The 21,422-nt window shown below is 46.4% G+C and overlaps 1 protein-coding gene across 1 annotated transcript in view; it reads left to right on the top strand.

Annotated features, from left to right (window-relative positions):
- POU2F3 (POU class 2 homeobox 3) overlaps positions 1–19,223 on the top strand; it is a gene marked incomplete at its 5' end in the record, with an annotated part of 39,254 nt that extends 20,031 nt beyond the window's left edge. Inside the window, 10 exons of the mRNA XM_082070286.1 lie at positions 8,060–8,164; positions 9,303–9,405; positions 12,597–12,679; positions 12,831–13,013; positions 13,384–13,525; positions 14,170–14,306; positions 15,564–15,725; positions 17,297–17,363; positions 17,944–18,076; positions 18,964–19,223. Of these exons, the coding sequence (XP_081926412.1) occupies positions 8,060–8,164; positions 9,303–9,405; positions 12,597–12,679; positions 12,831–13,013; positions 13,384–13,525; positions 14,170–14,306; positions 15,564–15,725; positions 17,297–17,363; positions 17,944–18,076; positions 18,964–19,003 (1,155 nt within the window). The 3' untranslated portion in view covers positions 19,004–19,223. The remainder of the gene's footprint in view (positions 1–8,059; positions 8,165–9,302; positions 9,406–12,596; positions 12,680–12,830; positions 13,014–13,383; positions 13,526–14,169; positions 14,307–15,563; positions 15,726–17,296; positions 17,364–17,943; positions 18,077–18,963) is intronic.
- Positions 19,224–21,422: the final 2,199 nt, after the last annotated feature.

Raw genomic sequence — 21,422 nt, 5'->3', positions numbered from 1 at the left:
CCGCGATTGCAGTTGAAATCAGTGGATGCTTTATAGGACAGTTGCCTGTGGACACAGAGGTGTATTGTAATCCAGGGACCTGCTCCCTGGTAGAGCTGGGATACGGACTCCAGTTCTCTGAATCACAGTCTTATGCTCAACCACAGACAAGTTCTTCCTCCCCTCCATCCTTTTGAAGGTGAAAAAAAGGGCCTAACTTGCTAGGGAGTTTGTTATTAATATCTGGGATGCAAAACTCCCTGCAGATTTAATTTTGCTCCATCAGGGCTTCCCTCCCCCCAGGGATCTCTCTCATAGTTATTCATTCCACTTTGTGTTCCCATCCCCCCAATCTCATGTGTTCCCTATATGTCATTTCTGTTCCTGTTCGGCTTTTCCCTGTGGGTAGTTCAGGTTTCAGTCTGCCCTCCAGATTTCCATCCCAGGCCGGTTTTGCCCTCCTCTCAAGGGGATGTTCACATCCTGCTTCCTTCTCCCCTCTGGGGATCAATTCAGATTTCACTCTCTCTTCTCTGCATTGCCCCAGGGTATCAGCCTAAGTCTTGCATCTGCTTTTCATCTCTTGAGCCTTCACCAACTGGAAATTAGCCCGGCTGTCCATATCTGCCTTGACTGACACTGTGTCTCAGCTGAACACTACCCTGGCCTTTCCCTTTTGAAGTTTCCTTGTTCTGTCCTAGGGACAGACTGATTGCATAAATTTGTATGTGTGCTGGTTCTTCATTGAAATGCAGTCCTTTGGGAAGGCATCAGAGAAAGCCCTGGCTTCAGGGAAAGTCCTCTGTTTCTATATATGGCACTGCTTTGCTTAGGACAGATATGCAGAGGAACCTCTTCTTCAGGCTTGTTTTGTTCTGACACCTTGCAGAGGCGCTCAGATTGGGAATCTCATTGCTGGGAATGAACTCCAAAACAGGCCAGTGAGTCTCTGGGGATGCTTATGAGGGAAAGGGGGAGCCGAGTAGGAAGAATGATTTGGGCTTGTACAATTTTTTTCTCAAGAGATGGACTGAAATACCTGAATTAATGTTTTGTTGGCCAATAACAGCTGACAGCAACCCAGCATCTCTTCCGATTTGGCTGGATTGTGTCTGTTCCTTAAGATCCAGACGCAGTCCATTGACAAACTCCTGCTTTCTTGCTCCGTGCTTCTAAAGAACAACCCATATTTGTAAGTTATTTCTTAGACTTGTTGCCTTGGTCCACTGGCAAAATATCTTGTTCAGCTGTCTCAAAGGTGTCTTAGGGATGGGGGAGAGACAGGTCTTATCTCTGTACAAATTCCCTGCTCCAAGTGGGCTTCTATTGTCCTTTGGGAAATACCTTCTAGGCTTGGAGGGGACAAGTCCTAGTTTAATGGACCTGTCTAAAGGGACATAAGATTTGTTTCCACAACAGAAACTAAGCTCAAGGCATGGTTGTCACTGTCAAACCACTATTTAGGTTGCCCGGCACCTTTTTAAGTGGTGAGTTGCACGAACTACTGTGCATGCATATGACTCTTCTGCCTACTAGAGAATGGCTCATTGGTAATAAGGAGAGGACTCCAAATTCTTGAAGGCCTTTCATCTGGTGAGCTCCAAGAATTCAATCAAAAGCCTGCACCACCCAGCAAGGGTGGGGCCCTACACCCATTTTGCAGAAGGGCAAGTCATAGCATAAAAAGGTGAAGGTGATGGGGTTTCAAACAAGGCCTCTAATTTTGGGAGCCTGACATTAGAGTGCACTTTCTCTCTTCCCAGAGATGCTGATCTCCTTGCGCTCCATGTGAAATCAGTGGGCTGAGCCGGAGCTGCTCAGCCCCTTAGGAGTCAGATGTTTGGTTGATGCCAGCAAGAAACCCTCTTGCCCTGCTTCCCCAACACAAAGAACCTGCCCAGAGCCACCGAGCTGGGAGCTGAGAACTGGCGCTGAGCTCCCTCTTCCCCTCAGTCACTAGACTTCATTCCTTCCACCCAAAATGAGAAACTACTCTCCAGCAAAATTGTTCTTTCTCACTCTCCCTTTCTTTTTTAATTATATTACTTGTGTGTATTTAATGCAATCCCTCTAGCTGCTCTTCTCGTGTCCCAGTTCCCTGGGGCGCGGCAACTGGTGCCAAAACTACCATGAACCAATGGGAGGAACCTGCGGAGCTGGGATGGAGCCAGCCCTGGTCACGGGAGCTGCCTGATTCCAACTTAATTCCTTTCAAATGCGGGATGTGCTGGAAAGTGCTTTGCCACTGAGGGCTACTTGTTCCACAGCTCGCCAGGTGGACATTGCCCTGCCCTCCTCGTTGATGACTGATTCAGGGACATTGGTACGGTACAGCAGGGAGGCAGTGCCGGGTGTTTAGATGGTTTGTGACCAAAAGGCACAGAGAATCCAGAAGAATCACAGCCTGCTCCCTCTAGACAAGAGATCCATAGAAACAGGAAATTTTTCACGCAGGGAATTTGGAGAAGAGTTAAAAGTCTGGTCTTGGCCCCAGAAAAACCCAATAAGGCAACTTTGCTACTGACTTCAAGGCAACATGATTAGGCTCCAGAAAACCTGTGTGAGCATGCAAGAGGGCATGGGAGAAGCCATGAAGCCTGGTGTACGTGAAATCGGATTGATAAGGAAAGGGGCAGGGATGCAGCCCAGGGTGGCAGCAGAGAAGATAAGCACAAAGGTGTAGGCAGAGGTGGAGTTCTGGAGAGCTCTGGAAGTTGGGCAAGTGAAATTGAGAGAGATGCAGGGAGCAGAGCTGCAATGTGTGAGAAGGCTGCGGCAGAAGGACACTGAGAACGGCTGGGGAGGAAGGGGCAGAACCAGTCCTGCAATGGAGAAAAGAGAGTAATCACAGCCTTAGTGGTGGTAAAGTGGTTTTCCATGCGCTCTTTGGAGGTTCTTATCAATCTGACCAAGAAAATGTCATCTTCACCTCCCCTTTTTGTAAATACTTCCAATTTGGCTTGTCCACAGGCCTTGGCAGAGAAGGTACCACACGCCTGAGTACCAATAGTAAGAGTGAAGATGCTGTAAGTGGTTGCATTTTTGTACCTTTTTGCCAGTTCTGCTCTCCGTGAACGCAGATCACCTTCCCAAAGTGCTTGTTGGCTTCTTGCTGCGGCTCTTGCAGAGGCTGCGGTCCCTGATGTGGTCAGCAGCCCTTTGTCAGGATGCGCGTGTCCAGGTGCTTGTGCCACCTCTGGTTTGGGTTCTCCACTCCGTGCCCACCACCTGCTTTAGAAACACATTGTGCTACACGTGGTCATTTTGAGGTTCATCATTCAGCACAGAGCAGAGAGGTGACTTCTTTTTCCCGTTCTCTGTTTAAAAGCAAAAATGCTAGGGAAGTGCTGCATCAGAAAGCCTGTGGATGCAAAGCTGAGTGTGGTTCTGTTTGTTTTCTTTTATGAAGCGTGTAGTTCAGTTACTCTTAAAGTCTTGGTTTCCCACCCCCTCTTTTACTACAGCTGAGGCACAACCATTAACATCCCGAACTGAAGCTCAGAGGATAAAGCATATCAGATTGGGCCTCAATTAATAAACTCAAAGGCCTCATATAGCTGTGATGCAGGTGTGTTGAGGTTAGGGATAACGCTTTAATTTTTTAGTGTGCTGTCTTTACTGAGTTTTAGGGTATATATTCTGTTAGGTATTCAGCATGGGATTAACTCCCCTTTTAACACACTGACAACTTCTGTAAAACTCCACACTTTATGAAAGGATAGCGAATGTTTTATGGTGAATATCATTGCGTCGACGTAAGGTTTCTCTTTCTTCCTGGGTTTCTGTAAAGCCTTGCCGTACGTGCAGGATAGTACATGTGGAAATAATAATTGCAAGCCCATTATTATTATTGCTATAATTTATTATTAGTGTGTTTTTTATTTTATAGTGCCCACGTGTGCAGGTAATTCACAGAGAAATACACTTGTGCCACTGGAAGGTGGGAAGGCTCAGTTAACTGCAGGAGCCTTGGATCCTATTTTGATACCTGTTCCTACTGTAGAACTTCCTCCCTTGACTTCAGGCAGATCACTTTGGGGCAGCTCTATTGTATAGAACAGCGCTTTGGGACTGACTCAGCCCCCAAGAGCCGTGCTCTTTGTGTTCAGTAAGGGGCATTTTGTTCAGACCCTCTTAAGTCTGTGTGCACCTGAACCTCTCCTATCCAGTGAGTACCACTCTGCAATGAAAGGAGGGATATGAGTAAGTCTTAAACAGTTGTGAGTTTCTGACTATGAGATAAGCCAGATACAAAGGCAGATAAGTACCTGTTTCAAAGGGGTTAGCATCTAAATAGAAACTACACGACAAATATAGTCGTATTCTAACTTAAAATAATGTCCGCAGTTCCTGCCTAGGAACTGGTACTGGAGAAGGCTGACACGGCTTTAGTGGCCTCACTCTGGCAGGGTTTGGGCGTCTCTCATCTAAATTTGGGGGAAAGCATTCTGGAGGCTCTGGGTGCTGAATGAGTCAGTGAGTCCCACCTTTGCGGAGAGGAGGATGGAGTGGTGCTTATGTTACGGCAGAAGGAGGTGGCTCGGGACTGCATTCAGGCTGCCTGCTTTGGCAGCTAATAGATGAGAAAGACCAATTCAGATTACCAGTGAGCAGTGACTCCAAACTGGGCTTATAAAAGGAGAGCTGCAGCCAGAGTTCAGCCCAGCCAAAGGCATCTGGCCGTCAGTCCACTGGATCAAATGTGGCTCGGTCGGTCCATCCATCAGGAGAATATGGCCTTCCAGACGGTGAAATCAGAGCTGCTAAGGTGAATCTTTCCAACATCCTCATGTAGGGCTGGCTTTTTACAGCTTTGCAATATGTCTGCAGGATGTTTTCATGAGCCGAATGTTTGCCAAAAGTTCACAGATCAGTTACAAAACAGATAGACTTTTTTTTTCCTCCCCTTCTTCCTACTGGTAAGGAAGAGTTTGTGCAGTAATTGCAGGCAGGTTGGGAGATGTTTTCTTCATAATTCTCCTTCTTATGAAATGTTTATGAAACACCTTCCACAAATCGGTTACGCAAGCAAGCTGAAGAGCTTTGATCATTTTCCATTGCCCTCAATATGTTTCTTAGTTTGTTTTGCTTTTTGTTTTTAGGCCAGAGATAGGTAAGAAACAACCCATCCTTGGCCAGCCCCAGCAGATGTGCTAGCCAACTCAGGAGAAGGCTCTTTCCACTCAGTCACCCTTCCTGTGTTTTTCACTCTGATTGCTTGGGGGCAGCTGACCCTATTTTAAGGCTGTGAAAACATCCACTTGAGATTCGCAGGTGCGATCCCTTTCCTAGCCCGGAGAAGCCCCGGGTAGCAATCCGTATGGGTGCCGCCACCTGCCGTCACCTCCTCGGGTGGAGCTGGAGGCTGCTCCCAGCCCTGCCTGGAGAATCCCCTGCAGCCCAAGGGGAACGAGGTGCCTGTGGGTTCCCAGCTGGCCGGGCTCCGCACCTCTCCCACTGTCAGGATGTGCTTGCAGTGCGTTGCTCGATCCCGCTCCTTCACAAGTTCATTTGTCCTCAGATAGCGCTATTTCCCCAAATCAAGCTCAATGGGAAGAAACTTAGGTTTGCTCTCCTTCTTGTTCCCCATTCCCTGTCTGTCCTGATCATTGCATAAAACCGAGGTCCTGTTTTTAACAAAGTTGCTCGCTCGCGATGCCTCAGCAGGGTTCTCACCAGATACCTACACGAGGTGATTCTGTGATAATTTCAACATTTTTTGGTTCCTTAAAACAAACTTTTATAATATTTGTAGAAAATGCCTGCAAATACGAGTCAGATACAGTGGGAAAGGAGAAGGCAACTCCTCCTCTTGTTTTATTAATTTGAAATTTACATTATTTGAAGGGAGTCTCATGATACTGAGTGGCCTCGCCCACAATGTGTGTGGTTTTTTGGGGTTTTTGGTTTTGGTTTTTTTAATGTATAGTTGTTAATGCTGCCGGTTTAACCAGGGAAAAAAATGAAAGTGTGGGATTTGCATAAACCATCCCAAAAGTTTTGGATATACCCCGAACTCTTGCTAATGAACAATTAGCCAGCTGCAGGCCTGTTGGGGAGAGGAAGAGGAGGGAGAGGTAAATTTGAGCCTAAACCCAATGAAAATAGGTGCAGGGCAGAAAGATTTGTCAAGAACAGCGGGTTCCCGCCCACTGCGCAGGAGGGAGCCGGAGAATTCCAGGGATGGGGGAAGGAGCAGTGGGAGATGTTGTTGTTTTTAAATCGGGAACCGGTCCTTTGCCAAACCGACCTGCCGTTCTCATATTGTGCGATGCCGGGATGCAGCTACACACCCCTTTCACCCTGGAACGCTTCCAGATCGTTCTGCTTGGCAGCTGTAAAAATTGATTTCAGTTTGGAAATGGCTTGTGCTTCTTCAACACTCCACTCCTCCTGGGATCATAACTTAGGCAGGATCAAGTGCCTTGTTCTCTAGGATGTGGATGACTTGTCTTTTTGGGACTGTTGAGGCTCGGATGACCGCGTTGTGTGAGGCAGACACACATGAATTGCAAGCAGGGGTAATTCTTTTTATTTCTTCATTTTTACTTCTGGCTCCGATTGCTTTTTTTTAAATGCACCCTCAGAAAGAAAAACGTGCGTAAAACCATTTGCCTGCAATGAATGGACGGCTCGGGGTAACGGTATATTCTCCTGAGCCTTTTGTCTAATATTTGGTAACTTAGACACTATCCACGTTGATAGTGATCAAGAAGATCTTTCCATCTGATTTTTTTTCACCAGACTAAGAGGGATGATCATGCCAGCCTGAAAGGTAGGAAAGAACTGGAATTCATAGCATGTATAACTCTTGTAGCAAGGAGCTAGTATTATTGCAAAACTAGTTTCGGCGGTGTCCAGAGCTATAGTTGTAATGAAAGGAGATGTTGTAATTCCCTTCCCTCTGCATAGCACCTTCTGAAATGCAGAGGTTAACGTTACAGGGCCAGCTGTCTTTTTGAGCCTTTTGCGATCGTGTTTTCTCCTGTGGAGATTTGTGTCTTTGTTTGCTCGAGTCAAATTGAAATAAAACTTCCCTCCACCAAAAAATATTCACTTGGGCCATTGTTTTTAAAAGCTGGATTTCTTGTCCCCCTCTGCTGGTAGGAGGTTGCATGACCCAAAGCCCAAAGCACCGCAGAATTCCCCAGCAAACACGGTCCCGCTTGTCTTCTGGGGGATGTTGGGCTCCGCTGTAATTCGATGGGACATCAGGAGGTTCAGCCCTAGTAGTAAAAGTGAATCTGCAATGCTGAGCCTGTGGACGGGGTTTTCAAGACCTGTCCTTTCTGGTGTCCTCCTGGGTTTGTGGAAGCTGGAGCTGCTTCTTGCACTGGAAAGGCTTATGTGAAGAATGGGACTTACGATGCGAGTCTTGTGCCAGGCATTCTCATGCTTAGGAACAACTTGGGCTGAAGTTTGGAAATGGTTTGTTTCGATCTTTTCTTAGTGGAAATGTGTTAGAAGAGCTCTGTGTGACTTTTCTGTCTCCTGTGCATGGCACCTGCACATAGACGGTGTTCAGGAATTAACCTAAAATCCCCAACCAGGTGCCCCTCTCTCCTGTTCCCGTCAGCCTTACCAAAGGATTTCAGCTGCTGCAAAGTGATGTAATAGTTTATTTGTTTGTTCCTTTTTCCTTTCTTTTAAATGTAGTAGCAATGTTAGAAATTAAAATGAAGGCTATGGAATAAACCAGATGCAAGGATTTAGTTCTGGTCCCTGGGTAAATTCTTCTCTTAAGGATGTGGACTCAGAAATGATGACATTTCTGTAGACGTGAATCTTTCACTGGAACTTGGTTACTTCCTCAAGTGTTTCAATTAATTTCTTTTTAATTGAGCAAACTGCGAGCCTCCTCTTGGCAGAGCAGGAGAACTATGTCCTTGTTATAGATTAGAGAGCAGGAGTGGAGAATGATTGTGCCTTTCTGCAAAGCCAGGGCTGGAAGCAGTGAGTCCTGACCTCTGATTTCTCTCTGAAATAAACCCCTTTCTGATCCCAGACTTCTAGCCCCCCATTCCTCCTGCATCCCCTTGTGTCCTCTCCCTAATGCTACAATTGTTTTGTTCTTTTTCAGATTAAAACCGAAGACCTCAGCGACTCCTTGCAATCTACAATCCCCCCTAGGTCAGGTCACCTTGTGCAGGGATCATCAATGATGCCCGGAAGCCAAATTGCGGGGGTAAGTGACTTTGGGGATCCAGAAGTCTGAAATGGCACTGGTTAGTGACCCCCTGGAGAAGAGGCTGGTTCTGAGACACCTGCCAAATTACATATGCCTTTGGACAGTGGCAAAAGGAGTCTTGAGGATGTGGTGGACGCTAGATTGGAAAAGTGAATCTGCATTGGCAAAACTCAGCTTCCTCCTCAGCCTCTTTCTTTTCTGCAGAAGGCTTTACATGGATTCATCCATTAGACAATTCAGAGACTGTTCAAGTTCCCCAAGCTTCAAAACAGCTCTTGAGAACCCCAAAGAGCTCATCTCGTTGAGGAATGAGCTCCTTTAAAAATGTACCTCTAAAGAGAGCTGGTCTTATCGGAGTTGGTTGGTTGGTTTTTTCCTTTCCTTTCCCCCTTCCTCCTCCCTGTCTACCCTAAGGATACGGAAACTCTTCTCCCCTAATCCCAACAAAAGACCTTGGCAGTGAGAAAGAGCGCTAGGATGTAATCCTCGTCTCTCAGCACCTATTGCCTGCTCTGCTCGATGCAGGGAGGGGAATTCCTGGCAGCTACGCGGCCAAGAACAGGAAACACTCTTGGTCTGGTCACCGTGTCCATTGCAATGCGTTTGCTGGTGACACACGGAATCAGGAGCTGCTGGGCATTGATTCTTTTTCCCATCTCAGCACAGGATATCAGCCTTCTGTGGGCAGCAGGCCCTTGGTGTTCGTCAGATGGGACAGTCGGGGGCAATGTGTCATTTTAGTGAGTTCACTCTCTGAGATATGTTATCTGGAAGAAACAGGAATCCTGGAGTTTTTACCATTGCTTCTAACAAAAAAGTTTTGACTGCCAGTGACTCAAAAATGTCATTTTTCAAGAATTAGCTTTTCCAGATTAAAGTAGACAATTCTCCATGTGGATGTCTGTGTGTGCACGGAATTCTTATATAGCTGAAAACTTCAGATCCCGGAGTACCTCTGGTCTGTAACTCTCCAGAGCATGAATTACATAAATCTGGTGTGTAGGCACTTAAATGAAAAGGGTGAATGGGGTCGAGGACACTGCAAAAGAGCAGGGAAGCTTTATAAGAGAGGTAATGCTGTGTGAAGACCAGACATATCTCTGAGTTTTGTTGTTCCCTTTGCTTTTTCCCATAGGATATGAGCTCTCTTCACACCCTGCAGCAGCTGGTATTGCTTCCTGGTCATATGCAGTCAGTTCCCCAGTTTCTTCTGTCTCAGTCTCAGGCCGGGCAACAAGGTAAGAGCAACAACAGCCAAAAGGGACATTATTATAAGCAGATACATCTATAGGAAAAACCTCCCTTCTCACAACTGTTGCTTTTGATCTGACCAGTTACATTCCCAGCATGATGGTGTCTGTTCCACTGCTCTGTTACGAGCTGCATCATCCCCAGCTCTTGCGCCGGTGCTGGTTCCCACTCCTGGGATGATCCCTTCCGCATGGAGTTGCTCTGGGAAGGGTCTGGCTCCAGAGATGCTCCTGGCACCTGTGCATTGTGTGCACCACGAGTGCCACCTTGGGGTGAGCATCTGCAGACCTGGTAGCGATGGCACCTCCAAGTCCAGGACAGCATCTGGCTGTGAGCACAACAGCGAGGAGCCCGCGTGGGGTCCCGGCCACCTGGGTTCGCACTCTTCGTTTCTTCCACAAAGCTGGTCAGGGGCTGAGCTGATCTCTCTAAGTACCTCAGGGCAGAGCAAACGCGGAGCCGCTCTGCTGGAAGGATGGTGTTGGTGCTGGAACTAACAGGTCTAGCCTAGCCAGGAGCAGCCTGCGGGTGACAGCTGAGGGGTTTGGGGTTGCCAGTGGTTGTTCCCAAATCTCGCTCCAGGCCATGGGCAGGAGAGGATGGGGTCTAATTACTTCTGAAACACCGTGTAACTGGCTCCATGAAAGGGGGGGAAGGACTGAGGGCTGAACTCAGTTCTAGAGAAAGTCCCAGTGTTTTTATTTTTACCGCCAATACTTTTTAATGACGTTTCTCCAACCACAGGGATACAGGTATGTAATTTTTTCATGAATTTTTATGCTGCTTGTGGACAGGAAAATATAGTATTTGATCCATAACCTCACAGACGCAAAGGGACCTGGGTCCTTTGTTTTAATTCTTGATTTATTTCGGCACAGAGGGCCCTCTATATGAACCAAAACTCAGAATTATTAAAACCTTAACAGCTTGAATCCACTGTACGTGTACTCCAAAAGGAAACTTATACTGTAGGCAAGTGGGAAACCTATTTCTCATTGAGAGTATATAAACTCTTCTCTCTGCCAATTGATGGTAAGTGATGTATAAAGAAATTACTATATGTATATTTAACAATAATCTAGAATGTATATTGTTTGAAATGGCAGGGTAAGGATAATCTGTTGCTTACTGTCTGCTTTTATTAATGTATAATAGGAAATACATTATACTGGAGAGAGAGAACTTGCTTCCCTTTATAGACTTAGAGTTTCTTCTATGGTGTGACTTCCTTTGGCTCCCACAGGTGGCCACTGTTTGGCCATGACCCCTTTTCATTCCAGACTTGATAAAGATGAGATATTCTGGCCAGTAGCTGGCTTTTTGTGCAATGGCACTTCCATTGGAATAGATGATTGCTTGGTTCTAATGACCTCTTGTTGTGTGCATGCACAGCCACTGCAGAGTGACAGTGAAGCCATGATCGGTTTATGGAACTGGTTGTTTGGTAGAAATAGAGGCAGAGCATCCTTCGTATCGAAGAGATGCATAAAATACTCCTGAAGCTGCTCCTCAGGCTGTCATGGGAACACACACCCTCAAGGTTTCCTGAGTTCTGACTGATGGGTACATCAGTTTGTGGATTTCATGGCCAAAGTGACTCAGCTGTGGGCTTAAACTTTCCAGGGGACACAGGTTTTGTTTCCTTTTAGTGTTTAAAGCTGGTTTTAAGCCAGATAAGTTCCCAGGTCTGATTAGTTATGCCCTGATCTGATTGATTATGCAGCCCTTCGAATGGCTAATGCTGCCACACTTGAATGAGGGGGGAGAGCTCTGTGCCATAAAGGTGGAAACAAGCAGCCCGGTAGATGCTGGGGATACCATCAGCCAAAATGTTGTTGCTGAAGTCTTCATCTTAGGAAAACACAGCCTGGCTCATCAGCTGTCGAACCGGTGATTCCTGAATCCAGTTCATCATTTTCATTTGAGCTAGGGCTTAGCTTTCACAAAGGTGTTCAGTCATGGTTTTAAAGACTCCAAATGACAGATCACCCGCCATGTCCCTAGGCAAGCCATTCCGGTGATTAATTACCACCACTGTTAAAAATGTGCACCTCATTACCAACCTGCATTTGAAATTCAAAGTTGTTCCAGCATTAGAGAGGCTTATTGAAACACCAATCTAAATAAATACATGGGATCCTGCACATTCAGATCTAAATTTAAAAAGACAGGCAGAAAGAAAGAGGGTAGAGTGATTGATTTCCAAGGTGATATTTGTTCCTTGTTTTTTCTTTTAGCAGAAGTCCATAAAAGTCTATAGTTTTCCCTATAATTGCCAGATACAATCAATAGAATATATTGACTGTTTCAAGAAAGGTTATAAATCCTCACTAAATTATATAGGTTTCACCCACAGCAGACTTGGAGAATGTAACTAAATTCTAGGGAACTACGCTGTCTTGGTCACTATTTAATCCTTTAGGACTTTCCCTGTAAGAGATATAGGCTTGAACTTGGCAGTTTGTCAACCAAACAATTGCACAGCCTTCATAAATAGTAGGTTTTGTTACTTTTATAGATTCCTCATCTTTTTTACTTTCATCATGTTATGTCAGTTTATGTATTCCAAAAGAAATTCAATTTATTTGAAATACAGTAGGGTAGAAAAGAAAGGGTCAGACGCCTTCAAAAGGACACTTCAAAATGAAATGTAGAGCAGAAAGCAGAGCGGGTAGGCTCAGGAGATTAGGTGTAGGATCAGGATTATTTTTAACAAGATCAAGTGGCTGAAAGTTGGAGTCAGAAAAGCTTCTCTTGGAAATAAGATGCACATTTTTAACAGCTACAGTGATTAAGCACTGGGAGAGATCACCACTTAGGATGTAGTAAATTCTCCACTGCTCAGCATCAAAAATGTTAGATGCCTGTGTAAAATGTCTGTGCCCTAGTTCAGTCTCAGGTTAATAAGCTCCACACAGGGGTCAGTGGGTGAGATATTTGACCTATATAATTATTGTATTAGTCCATTTCAGGCTAAAAAGCCATTAAAAGGACCTTTCCTTTTGTTGTAATCCAACTCAGAGCCATCCGCATTCTGTAACGGCTGAAATGCTCGTATTTTGAACAAGCGCTGGCTGACACCCGCCATTCAGAGCATCCCGAGTCCTCCCTGTGCAGAGTGATGTTCAGCTGATGAAGGAGCTGGTCTGATCAGCTTTGTCTCTCTTTCTCTCCTCAGCTTTGCAGCCCAACCTCCTCTCCTTCCCTCAGCAACAGGGCAGCCTTCTCCTCTCCCAGCCGGGACCCAGCCTGGCATCACAGGTAACTCGCCCCAATGTCCGGTCCAACGTACAGTCCCACCCTGAGAAGCACCGGTCTACAAGAGCGCTGCTTCGTGGAGGGCAAATGGCAGAGAAAGCGGTGTGCTTTTCTATCGTCGTGACTCCGTGCACCTGTTCTGTTGTTTCAACAGGCTGTGGGCCGTTCTGGACTCCCTGGCTCATCGGTTGAACCCCACCTGGATGTACCCCAGCATTTGCAAGTGGCAAAGCACCTAACTCCATCTGGGGCATCTGAGGAGCCCAGTGACCTGGAGGAGCTGGAAAAGTTTGCTAAGACTTTCAAACAAAGGCGAATCAAACTGGGGTTCACGCAGGTGAGCAGCCTCATCAATGGCAAGGGGGGTGTCACTTGCGATGTGGACATGTTGGGCTGGGGGAGCTTGTGGCAGAGTAGTGGACTGAGGAAGATCTGGATTAGACACAGTTTGGCTTTCTTTGGAGCATCCCCTTCCAAACACATGAAGAGACAAATCCTTCTTAGTACTTCATTACCACAACCTCATTACCCACTCCTTCTTCAACATGCAAAGGCTCGGGGGTGTGGGGCAGACTCCTGTGGCAAGAGAAGTTCCTTTCTCTGGCAGGCAGATCATGGGAACCAGGCTGCGTCTATTCTGGAAGCAGCCTGGGAGGTGGTCGAACAGCTGGGAGCTCTCATGTTGTGATGTGGATGTTCTGTGGCAGGGTGACGTTGGACTTGCCATGGGGAAGCTCTACGGCAATGATTTCAGCCAGACAACCATTTCCCGCTTCGAGGCTCTCAACCTGAGCTTTAAGAACATGTGCAAGCTCAAACCTCTGCTGGAGAAGTGGCTGAGTGATGCAGGTGGGTGACATTACATGCCCCCAGTCTTGGCCAGGACAAGAGGATCCATCCAGGAACCTCCACTATAAGCCAGGAAAATGGGAAATGGAGATAAAACCTCGTAGATCTGTGGCTGCTCTGGTCTGTGGGTCACACAGCAGGCTGCACAGCAGCCTAGATATCAAACCACATCTGTCCTTTCTCTCTGGCAATATAGGTTTATATTCACCTTGCAGTTTGGTGTCTGGGGCAGCCCTTTCTGCTCTGCCGCATGGTCAGGTGTAAATCACTGGGCTAGTCCATTCAGTCCCTCCTTGTGCAAACAGGAAAGAGCAGGAAAGGACTCATTCTGAAGTGCTCAGAGATCAGCCCTGAGGAGTCATTAGAAAATGTGTGGTCCCCATCAGAGCAGCCTGGAAATCAAGCTTGAAAAGGGAAAAACAGCGTGTTGATTAAAATTTTAGCACCTGTATCTCCTTCCAGATTCAGACAATTGATGGATTTGGTACTGTTTGTGCCATTTTAATCATCATCAGAGGAAGGATCCACAATGTAGGAACATTTTTACTTATTTTAGGAGATGCCATAGATCCTAAAAAGGATCTAGAAATGAAAATAACTCATTATCTTCTTGAATATCTCTTTTCCACTCCCTCTTTCCCCAGAATCCGCTCCTTTGGACTCTTCCATGAGCACTCCCAACTCCTACCCCTCAGTGAATGAGATGTTTGGGCGGAAAAGAAAGAAGCGAACCAGCATTGAGACCAACATTCGCTCCACGCTGGAGAAAAGATTTCAAGATGTGAGGGGAAATCTTTCAATGTGTTGTGAGCTCTCCCCAGGTTTGGCATTTCCCAGGTCACGGCAGCACTGAGCCCTCGAAAAAGGGGATGTCTTTGTTTTGATAGCAAGTTAGAAAATGCTCAAAGGGGTTAATAGGAAAAGTGTCGAAGACTAAGAAATCAGCCAAAAATTTCCTTGGTAAACACTGTTTTAATAGAATTATTATTTCTTCACTACACGTCTGTATCATTGCCCACTGCTCGGTGCCCTGGTCAAAGCTGATCTGCACCTGCCTCCTTTTGTGAGTCACGGGTATATGTCACAGGAACTGTGGGGCCATGGGGCAGCATGGGAACGGATTCCCCATTAAGTAGGTCTGGTGAGACCAAAGAACCAGCTGCTCCACATATCGCTGCTGAATCATTTCTAGAAGTGGAGACTTTTACTTCACAAGCATCAAGATTTTCAAGAAAAATCCCTACAGAGAGCAAGCAGAGCTTTAAATCAGTAGGACTAACTTGTCCCTTGAAGGTTTTTCACCAAACATGTTTTTTACCAGCCCTCATTTATTTGCTCTCTCCCTCGCACCTGATCATATAAAAATTTCCTCCTAAGGCTGCTAATGAGAACAAAAGACAATCATTGTCAGGTCATTGTGGGCATCTCATTTTTAGTTAGTATGAGTCATTCTTTGTAATGGGAAAAATGTCTTGGCATCTCTGTGCTAGGTATTTTTGACCCTCAAGTCTCCAGCTCAGATCAGACCCCTTAGAGCTAAATGCTCTCACATGCATCAGAAAATAAGTGACTTGGAAGAAAGGACAAGTAGTATTATTTCGCTTAATAAATGAGGGATGGAGGAACAAAGAGAAGAAATGGCTCTTCTGAGATCATGTAGGTGGGTGTAGAAACAGCACTCGGAGCTCGTGTGTTCTGTGTGGCGATAAGAGGACCACCAGCTCCCCCCAAGCGATGATTCAGGGTGCTGTTAAGATCAAAGAGAGAGGTGCTTTATGCAATAACAGGTCCAGGTACTGTGACTCATCTCCAACTGAGTCCATGAGACTTGACGTTGAATCAGAGGCACTTTCTGGTTCGCAGAACATAATCTCTCACCCAAATATTTATTCTTTGTCTTAGAGGCAAGTTTTCTCCCCCCTGCAGTTTACAGCCAACCCCACCCTTGCCCTCTGCCTTTCCAGCAGCAGAGCATTTACTGATGCTGTAAATTACAGCTTTTGGGGGCTTTCTTTAACCTCCTGCCTTTTCTTAGCAGAACCCCAAGCCCAGCTCAGAGGAGATATCCTTGATAGCAGAGCAGCTCTCCATGGAAAAGGAGGTGGTTCGGGTCTGGTTCTGCAACCGGCGCCAGAAGGAAAAACGGATCAGCTGCCCGATGCCATCCCCCATCAAATCACCTATCTACAATTCCAGACTGGTGAGAGACTTTGAATTAAGGAGTTCCACATGCTGTCCCAAACAAGAAGGGAAAAAAGGTGGGGGAGGATACTGCAGGGTTTGCTGGAAAATGAAGCAGGGCAGGACGTCTCCTTGCTGAAACGTAGGGACTTGTGTGCACGAGCCCACCCCACAGTTCGGTGGGGAGCTGCACCTGTGCAGGGAGGCAGCTGGACTGGCCAGGGATCTCATATATGCACAACATCCCAACTTGAATGGAATCTCACGCCTGCACTTACAGAACTTTTTATTTGATTAATGAAAACAATAGAAAGAAAAGAGATGCTTCCTAGAAGCTACAGCTCAGCTAAATTGAAGGACACTTTATCCAAATAGCGATGCTATCCCAAAATTTTTCACCCTGAGATTGGCAAATAAAAGCTTTCCAATGTTAATGAAGGAGGAATCAGTATTCCATGGAATGAGAATTACATACACTCATGTCAGTTTAGTTGTTAACTCTGAAACCTAATGGCAACCATTTACATATTAGTTTGTTTGACATCTGTGCAGAAATGCGGAATACACTGCAGTAGTGCCAGCTGTCCTTCTCTCACATTGTACATTCACATTTTGGCAAGTGTATCTTCATTGCTGGGAAGGATGAGGACAAGAGAAACAGTTGTGAGTTGGTGAAAGCGTGTCTGGTGTAGATAACAAGCTGCTACTGCATCTCTGCTAGTTAATAGTGGCTTAGCTGATTCCCCATAGAAAAGTGGCAGGAGCCTCCCTGCAGTGTTGTTAGTGCTGGAGCACAAGTGAGTGGAAGGGAGAGCACATATTAGCAACCAATATTTTATCTTGAAATCTTCTGGGTTTTGGAACCATCCATCGGAAGGCAGGAAAACATCACAGGGAGCTCAGTCACTCATTGCACAGCACATTTGGTCTTCAGTCACAAACACAGAATGCTGCTTGCAAGCTGCGAGTTTTAAAGTAGTAGGTTTGGTGAATAGTTTTCATGTGAATGAATTGTACAAAGTACACCTCTGCTCATCAGTCATTCTGAACAACATGTTGCCTGTAGTTAAAGTATCATGGTTGAACAACAAAAGCCCCAGGCTTGCTTTGATTGCAGCCACCAAATTACTCATTGTCACCTGAGAGTTCTCACCCATCGAGAACTCCCTGAAGGAAAAGGGATTATTTGTACCCAAGACCAGAGCGAGCTGGGATGTTTCTGACTAGTAGCATCCAGTCTGAAACATCTGAAGGACAATGGCTCCTACCAAAGGGATCTCTGGGCTTCCAGAAAGTTTGGCATGTGTTTGATCATTTCAGGCTTTTCCATGGCTGATCCATACATTTAGACCTATGTAGAAAGTGTCAGGCATATGTAATACTCATTCTGATTTTTTCACACAGCCCTGGATATGAGAATGGTGCTTCCACAGTAGAGTATGAACAGAAATGTCTTTGGGACCCTCAGATGTAGATAAGGAGTCTGCCTGGGAGCCAGCACACTGTAAAGGGAATGTGAACGGAGTGGCATTTTGTGATCTATTCCCTCACAGTGACAACTGCTTACTGTTTGCTTCTGTTCCCCTCCAGGTCTCTACCTCAGGGTCCTTGGGGCCCCTCTCGGTCAATCCGGTGCACAGCACCATGCCTGGGACTGGTAAGCCCTGAGAAATGCGCCTCACTCACCATTCCTCCCCTCCTTCCTCTCCTCTTGCTCTCTGACTATTCGGTTTCTAGCTCACATTTGCAGGCCACTCTTAATAAGATCCTTGGGTTCGGCCAGAGAAAGTATCCCCGTGTAACTAGTGTACAAGGGATAAGAGCAGCAGAGTGTTTCTCTTGGCTGGAACAAAGACTTCTTGGACACGGTAACGTTCCTAGGATAATCCTAGGCAAATTTTACTGGGGTGTTTAGGTTTGGGAGCCAGGCACACCTAGAAGGAAAACAAGAGAAGTGCTTGGGGGTAGGTTACTGTGTTTCTTCAGCAGAAGACTGTCAGATCTCCTTCGAGAAGTGTGATTCGCATGGATAGAAACCAAGTGGTACAGAGAGGGCAGTCCTGGAGACCCCATCCTTCTCTGGGGCTGGGGCACAGATCCTGCCTCGCTGCTGCAGGGCAGACAGGGAATCAGATGAACGACAGGATAGGGACAAGACAGTGGAAGTGTCTGGGCTTGGGCTGTCCTAGGCAGGAAAAGGGAGATCCCAGCCTTATTCTGCTTTCTCTGCTGTGCAGTAACATCATCGTGTTCCCCAGGGAACTCCAGCAGGCCCTCGTCCCCTGGCAGTGCACTCCATGCCAGCAGCCCCGGCACAGCCCAGAGCAACTCCAAAGCTGCAATGAACTCGTCTGGTTTCAACTCTTCAGGGTAAGGCAGCGGGGCCCACGGGTCAGTCCTTGGCAAGGGCATCGGAGGGCTTGGGAGAAAAGCAATGGGATCTTAGAGACTCCAGCCACGTGGAGCTACATGGTGGCACGTTCTTAGATGAAGATTCTTGAGATATGGTTATTCTTCTGCTTGAAGACAAATTGCAAATCAAGTTTTGCCTGAAAAACTCTAATGGTTAAACAAAAGGAAAACAAACAAACAAAACATTCCAACCAAAAACCTGAATAGAAACACTGGCCATAAGGACTGTCCTAAAATGACTCCTTGTGTGCAGGAAGCAGAAGGCGGCTTGTTTTGCTGTTTCTGCTTGGGTAACCCCCTCCACAGCCAGTTTGCTCTCCTGCAGTGCCACCCAGAGAGTTCTGCTGCAGAGTAACTGTTCCTCAGTGGCAGACGAAACAAGAACAAGGATTTTTTGCTGCCCTGCCTTTAGATGCTACAAAAGCGTTCAGCCACACTTATGGGCTCAGAGCCCTTATGGTCATTTCGCTGAACATGCCTCTGCATGTGTACTTTCTGCTGCCCATCGCACACCGCATCACGGATGCTGTGTTAGGAGGAAGGCAACAGAGAGCAGAGGGTGTTACCCGGAGCTGCTGCCTTTTCTGAGTCACGGCTCATCCTGTGCTGTGAATCAGACCTTCTCTTCCGTGGAGGAAGCCCAGCAGCCAGGTAATTCGTGAAGTCACAGGCACAACGTTGCTTAGAAAGATGGGGTTTGCTATGAGCTTCGTATAGGAGCAAAGGATCATTTGCTGGCTGCCAAGTCGAAGTAAGGTTACCAATGAAATAATAATGATTTTTATTTCAAGGGGAACTGTTAACAACATGGCAATTGTAGCTTTTATTCCCGGTGTTTCAAACAGATCCTGGTACCGATGGAATCAACCTACCTACCTCCACTGAGATGACTACTCTGTCATGTGTAAAAGGAGCTCTGACTTCTAGCTATGGACCAACTTCTTTAGGAAAAATGCTTGGAGCAACATCTGGCGTCCCAGTGCCTTCAAAATGCTGCCAAATGAAGGTCTTGTTTAAGGGAACCCATAGCAGCAGAACTGTCTGGGGACTCAAACTGCAGCTGACTTTCCCCAAGGATTCTCAACGCCAACAGTGACATTATAACACTCTTCCAGGCCTTCACTTCAAGAATGAGCCCTTGCTTAGCACTATTAGCATGAAACACTGCCCTCTGCTTGCAAACCTCTGCATCCACCCTGGATTGCCTGGCAATCCCTCATCTGGAAGGATTTCTATGTCAGGACCCACTTTTCCCCTCACTCATTTCAGAGCTTCCCATAAAGAAGGGTCTGTCATGCTGTTACTGTCACGCACACACCATAAACCCCCAAACTGAGCCGAGGGTACCCAGTTCATTTCACCAGAGACCTGTGTCTAGATGTGAGCCTTGGTTTCCAACAGACTCCCAAGGCCAATAGCACTGTACTTCATCCACCACCAAACCTGCTTTGCTTCGAGCCATTCTGCTCTGTTTCTAAATGTGCCTTTTTTTTTTTTTTTTAATTAAGTATTTTAGAGCCTTCTTATTTTTTCCTTTAAAAAATTGTTGTCTTTTGCAAAATTTGTGTCGAGGTCTTGTTATTGCTCACAGCTGCCTTCACTGCCCCACTGGAGGACGTCACTGTTTGAAAACCTTGGGCGAGCTTCTGACTCCATTGAACACAGAAGCAGTTTGTGTTGATTTGATGGGACAAGGATTAGCCTTGACCTTCCCTTCTTTCCTGTACTCATCCATTGGGTTTTATCTGACACCAAACAAAACCAGCCTCTCCGGACTAGAGGTGTGCATGTGTTCTGGTCTTTCATGAATTGTAAGTGACGTAGTTCACCTGTTCTCTGCAGCGTGCTTTTCTGTTCCTGGGGGGACAAGTTGTATTGCTCAGGAGTGAATCTCGAGGTTTGTGTGTGCACATGTTTCTTAATTTGACAAGATGCCAAAGTGTAGGAAACTTCAACTTTCACAGCATATCACCAGGGAAACTGTTATTACTTTGTAACCCTCCACTTGAAGAGACACAGATATTTAATTTTGTTAAAGTAGACTTGAGTCATACAAAGTCCTGGTCAGGTTGTCTATGGGTACAAGTGATTATTAATTCAGTGGAACTAGAGTAAATGAGTAGCTGGTTCACAGATGTAAATAGACATTTCTGAGTAGTAATCTTTTTTTTCTGATGGCTTTTTTTTTTAAGGTAAATGTGAGGGTTTTTTTTTTTAAAAAAAAAAAAAAAGTAAAAATTATCCTTTGTCACTTCTGGGGGGAAAAAAATATATTTGATCCATTGTTTCTTGTCCTACTTATCCAGTCCTGTGTGATGAATTATTGCCTATAGAGAGTCTGTGAACCTTAAGAGCTTCTCAGCTACCTTCACACACAGTATTGAGTGGAAAAGTCTTGCAACGTGCAAGCAGCGTGCAAACCCTGCAGCGTGCAAACACACTACAGCGTGTAAACCCTGCAGCGTGCAAACACACTACAGCGTGCAAAACAAGCCTTGCAACGCGCAAAAGTCTTACCACGTGCAAAGCCCAGTAACGTGCAAAAGCATTGCAAGGTGCGAGTGCCCCATGGTGTGTAAAAGCATTGCAAGGTGCGAGTGCCCCATGGTGTGTAAAAGCATTGCAAGGTGCGAGTGCCCCATGGTGTGTAAAAGCATTGCAAGGTGCAGAGCCCTGCAGCGTGCACACGTCTTGCAGCATCCAAATGCCCCACAAGGTGCAAAGCCCCGTGGTGTGTACGTGTGCACAGCAGCACGTACTTTCTGACACTTGTGAGATTAGCAGACATAGAACCACATGCCCCGAAGAGCAAGCTGAGAGTGTCGGTAAAATTTTCATTTTTAAAATTGGCACGAACAATACGAAATTGAAGCACAAGCTCTCTGTAACTGCCCTGGTGACAGCAAACGTCACCAGTTCCACCCCCAGTGTAAACTGCTGCAGCTGGCTGAGCTCCGTCACAGTGACTCCTATACACTTAGAAGCAGCCGCTCCTAAATCATTAAATGTGGCTGAAACGACAGCAAAGCATGTGATGGGATTTTATTGTGTCTGGTGCTACTTAATCCTCGGGCTCCCAAGCCCTTCAAACCTCCACCGCTTCGGCTTGGGGAGCCTGTGCTGCTGAATCCCAGGCGCAAGCTGTCACCACAACCGCTGCACACAACAGATTCTGGAGTCCTGTGTCCCCACACGGAACCGGGATATTGAAGAAGTCGGAGCCAGGTGCTATAGGGACAAGGAGAACCCAAGAGGGCGGCGAGCAGCGTCACACGAGGGCGGGGACGCGCGTGTCTCCCGAATG

This window comes from Streptopelia decaocto (assembly GCF_964273445.1).
Source record: "Streptopelia decaocto genome assembly, chromosome: 21".
Classification (NCBI taxonomy): domain Eukaryota; kingdom Metazoa; phylum Chordata; class Aves; order Columbiformes; family Columbidae; genus Streptopelia; species Streptopelia decaocto.
The sequence above is the reverse complement of the archived record's forward strand: the minus strand, read 5'-3'. Positions and strand labels throughout refer to the sequence as shown.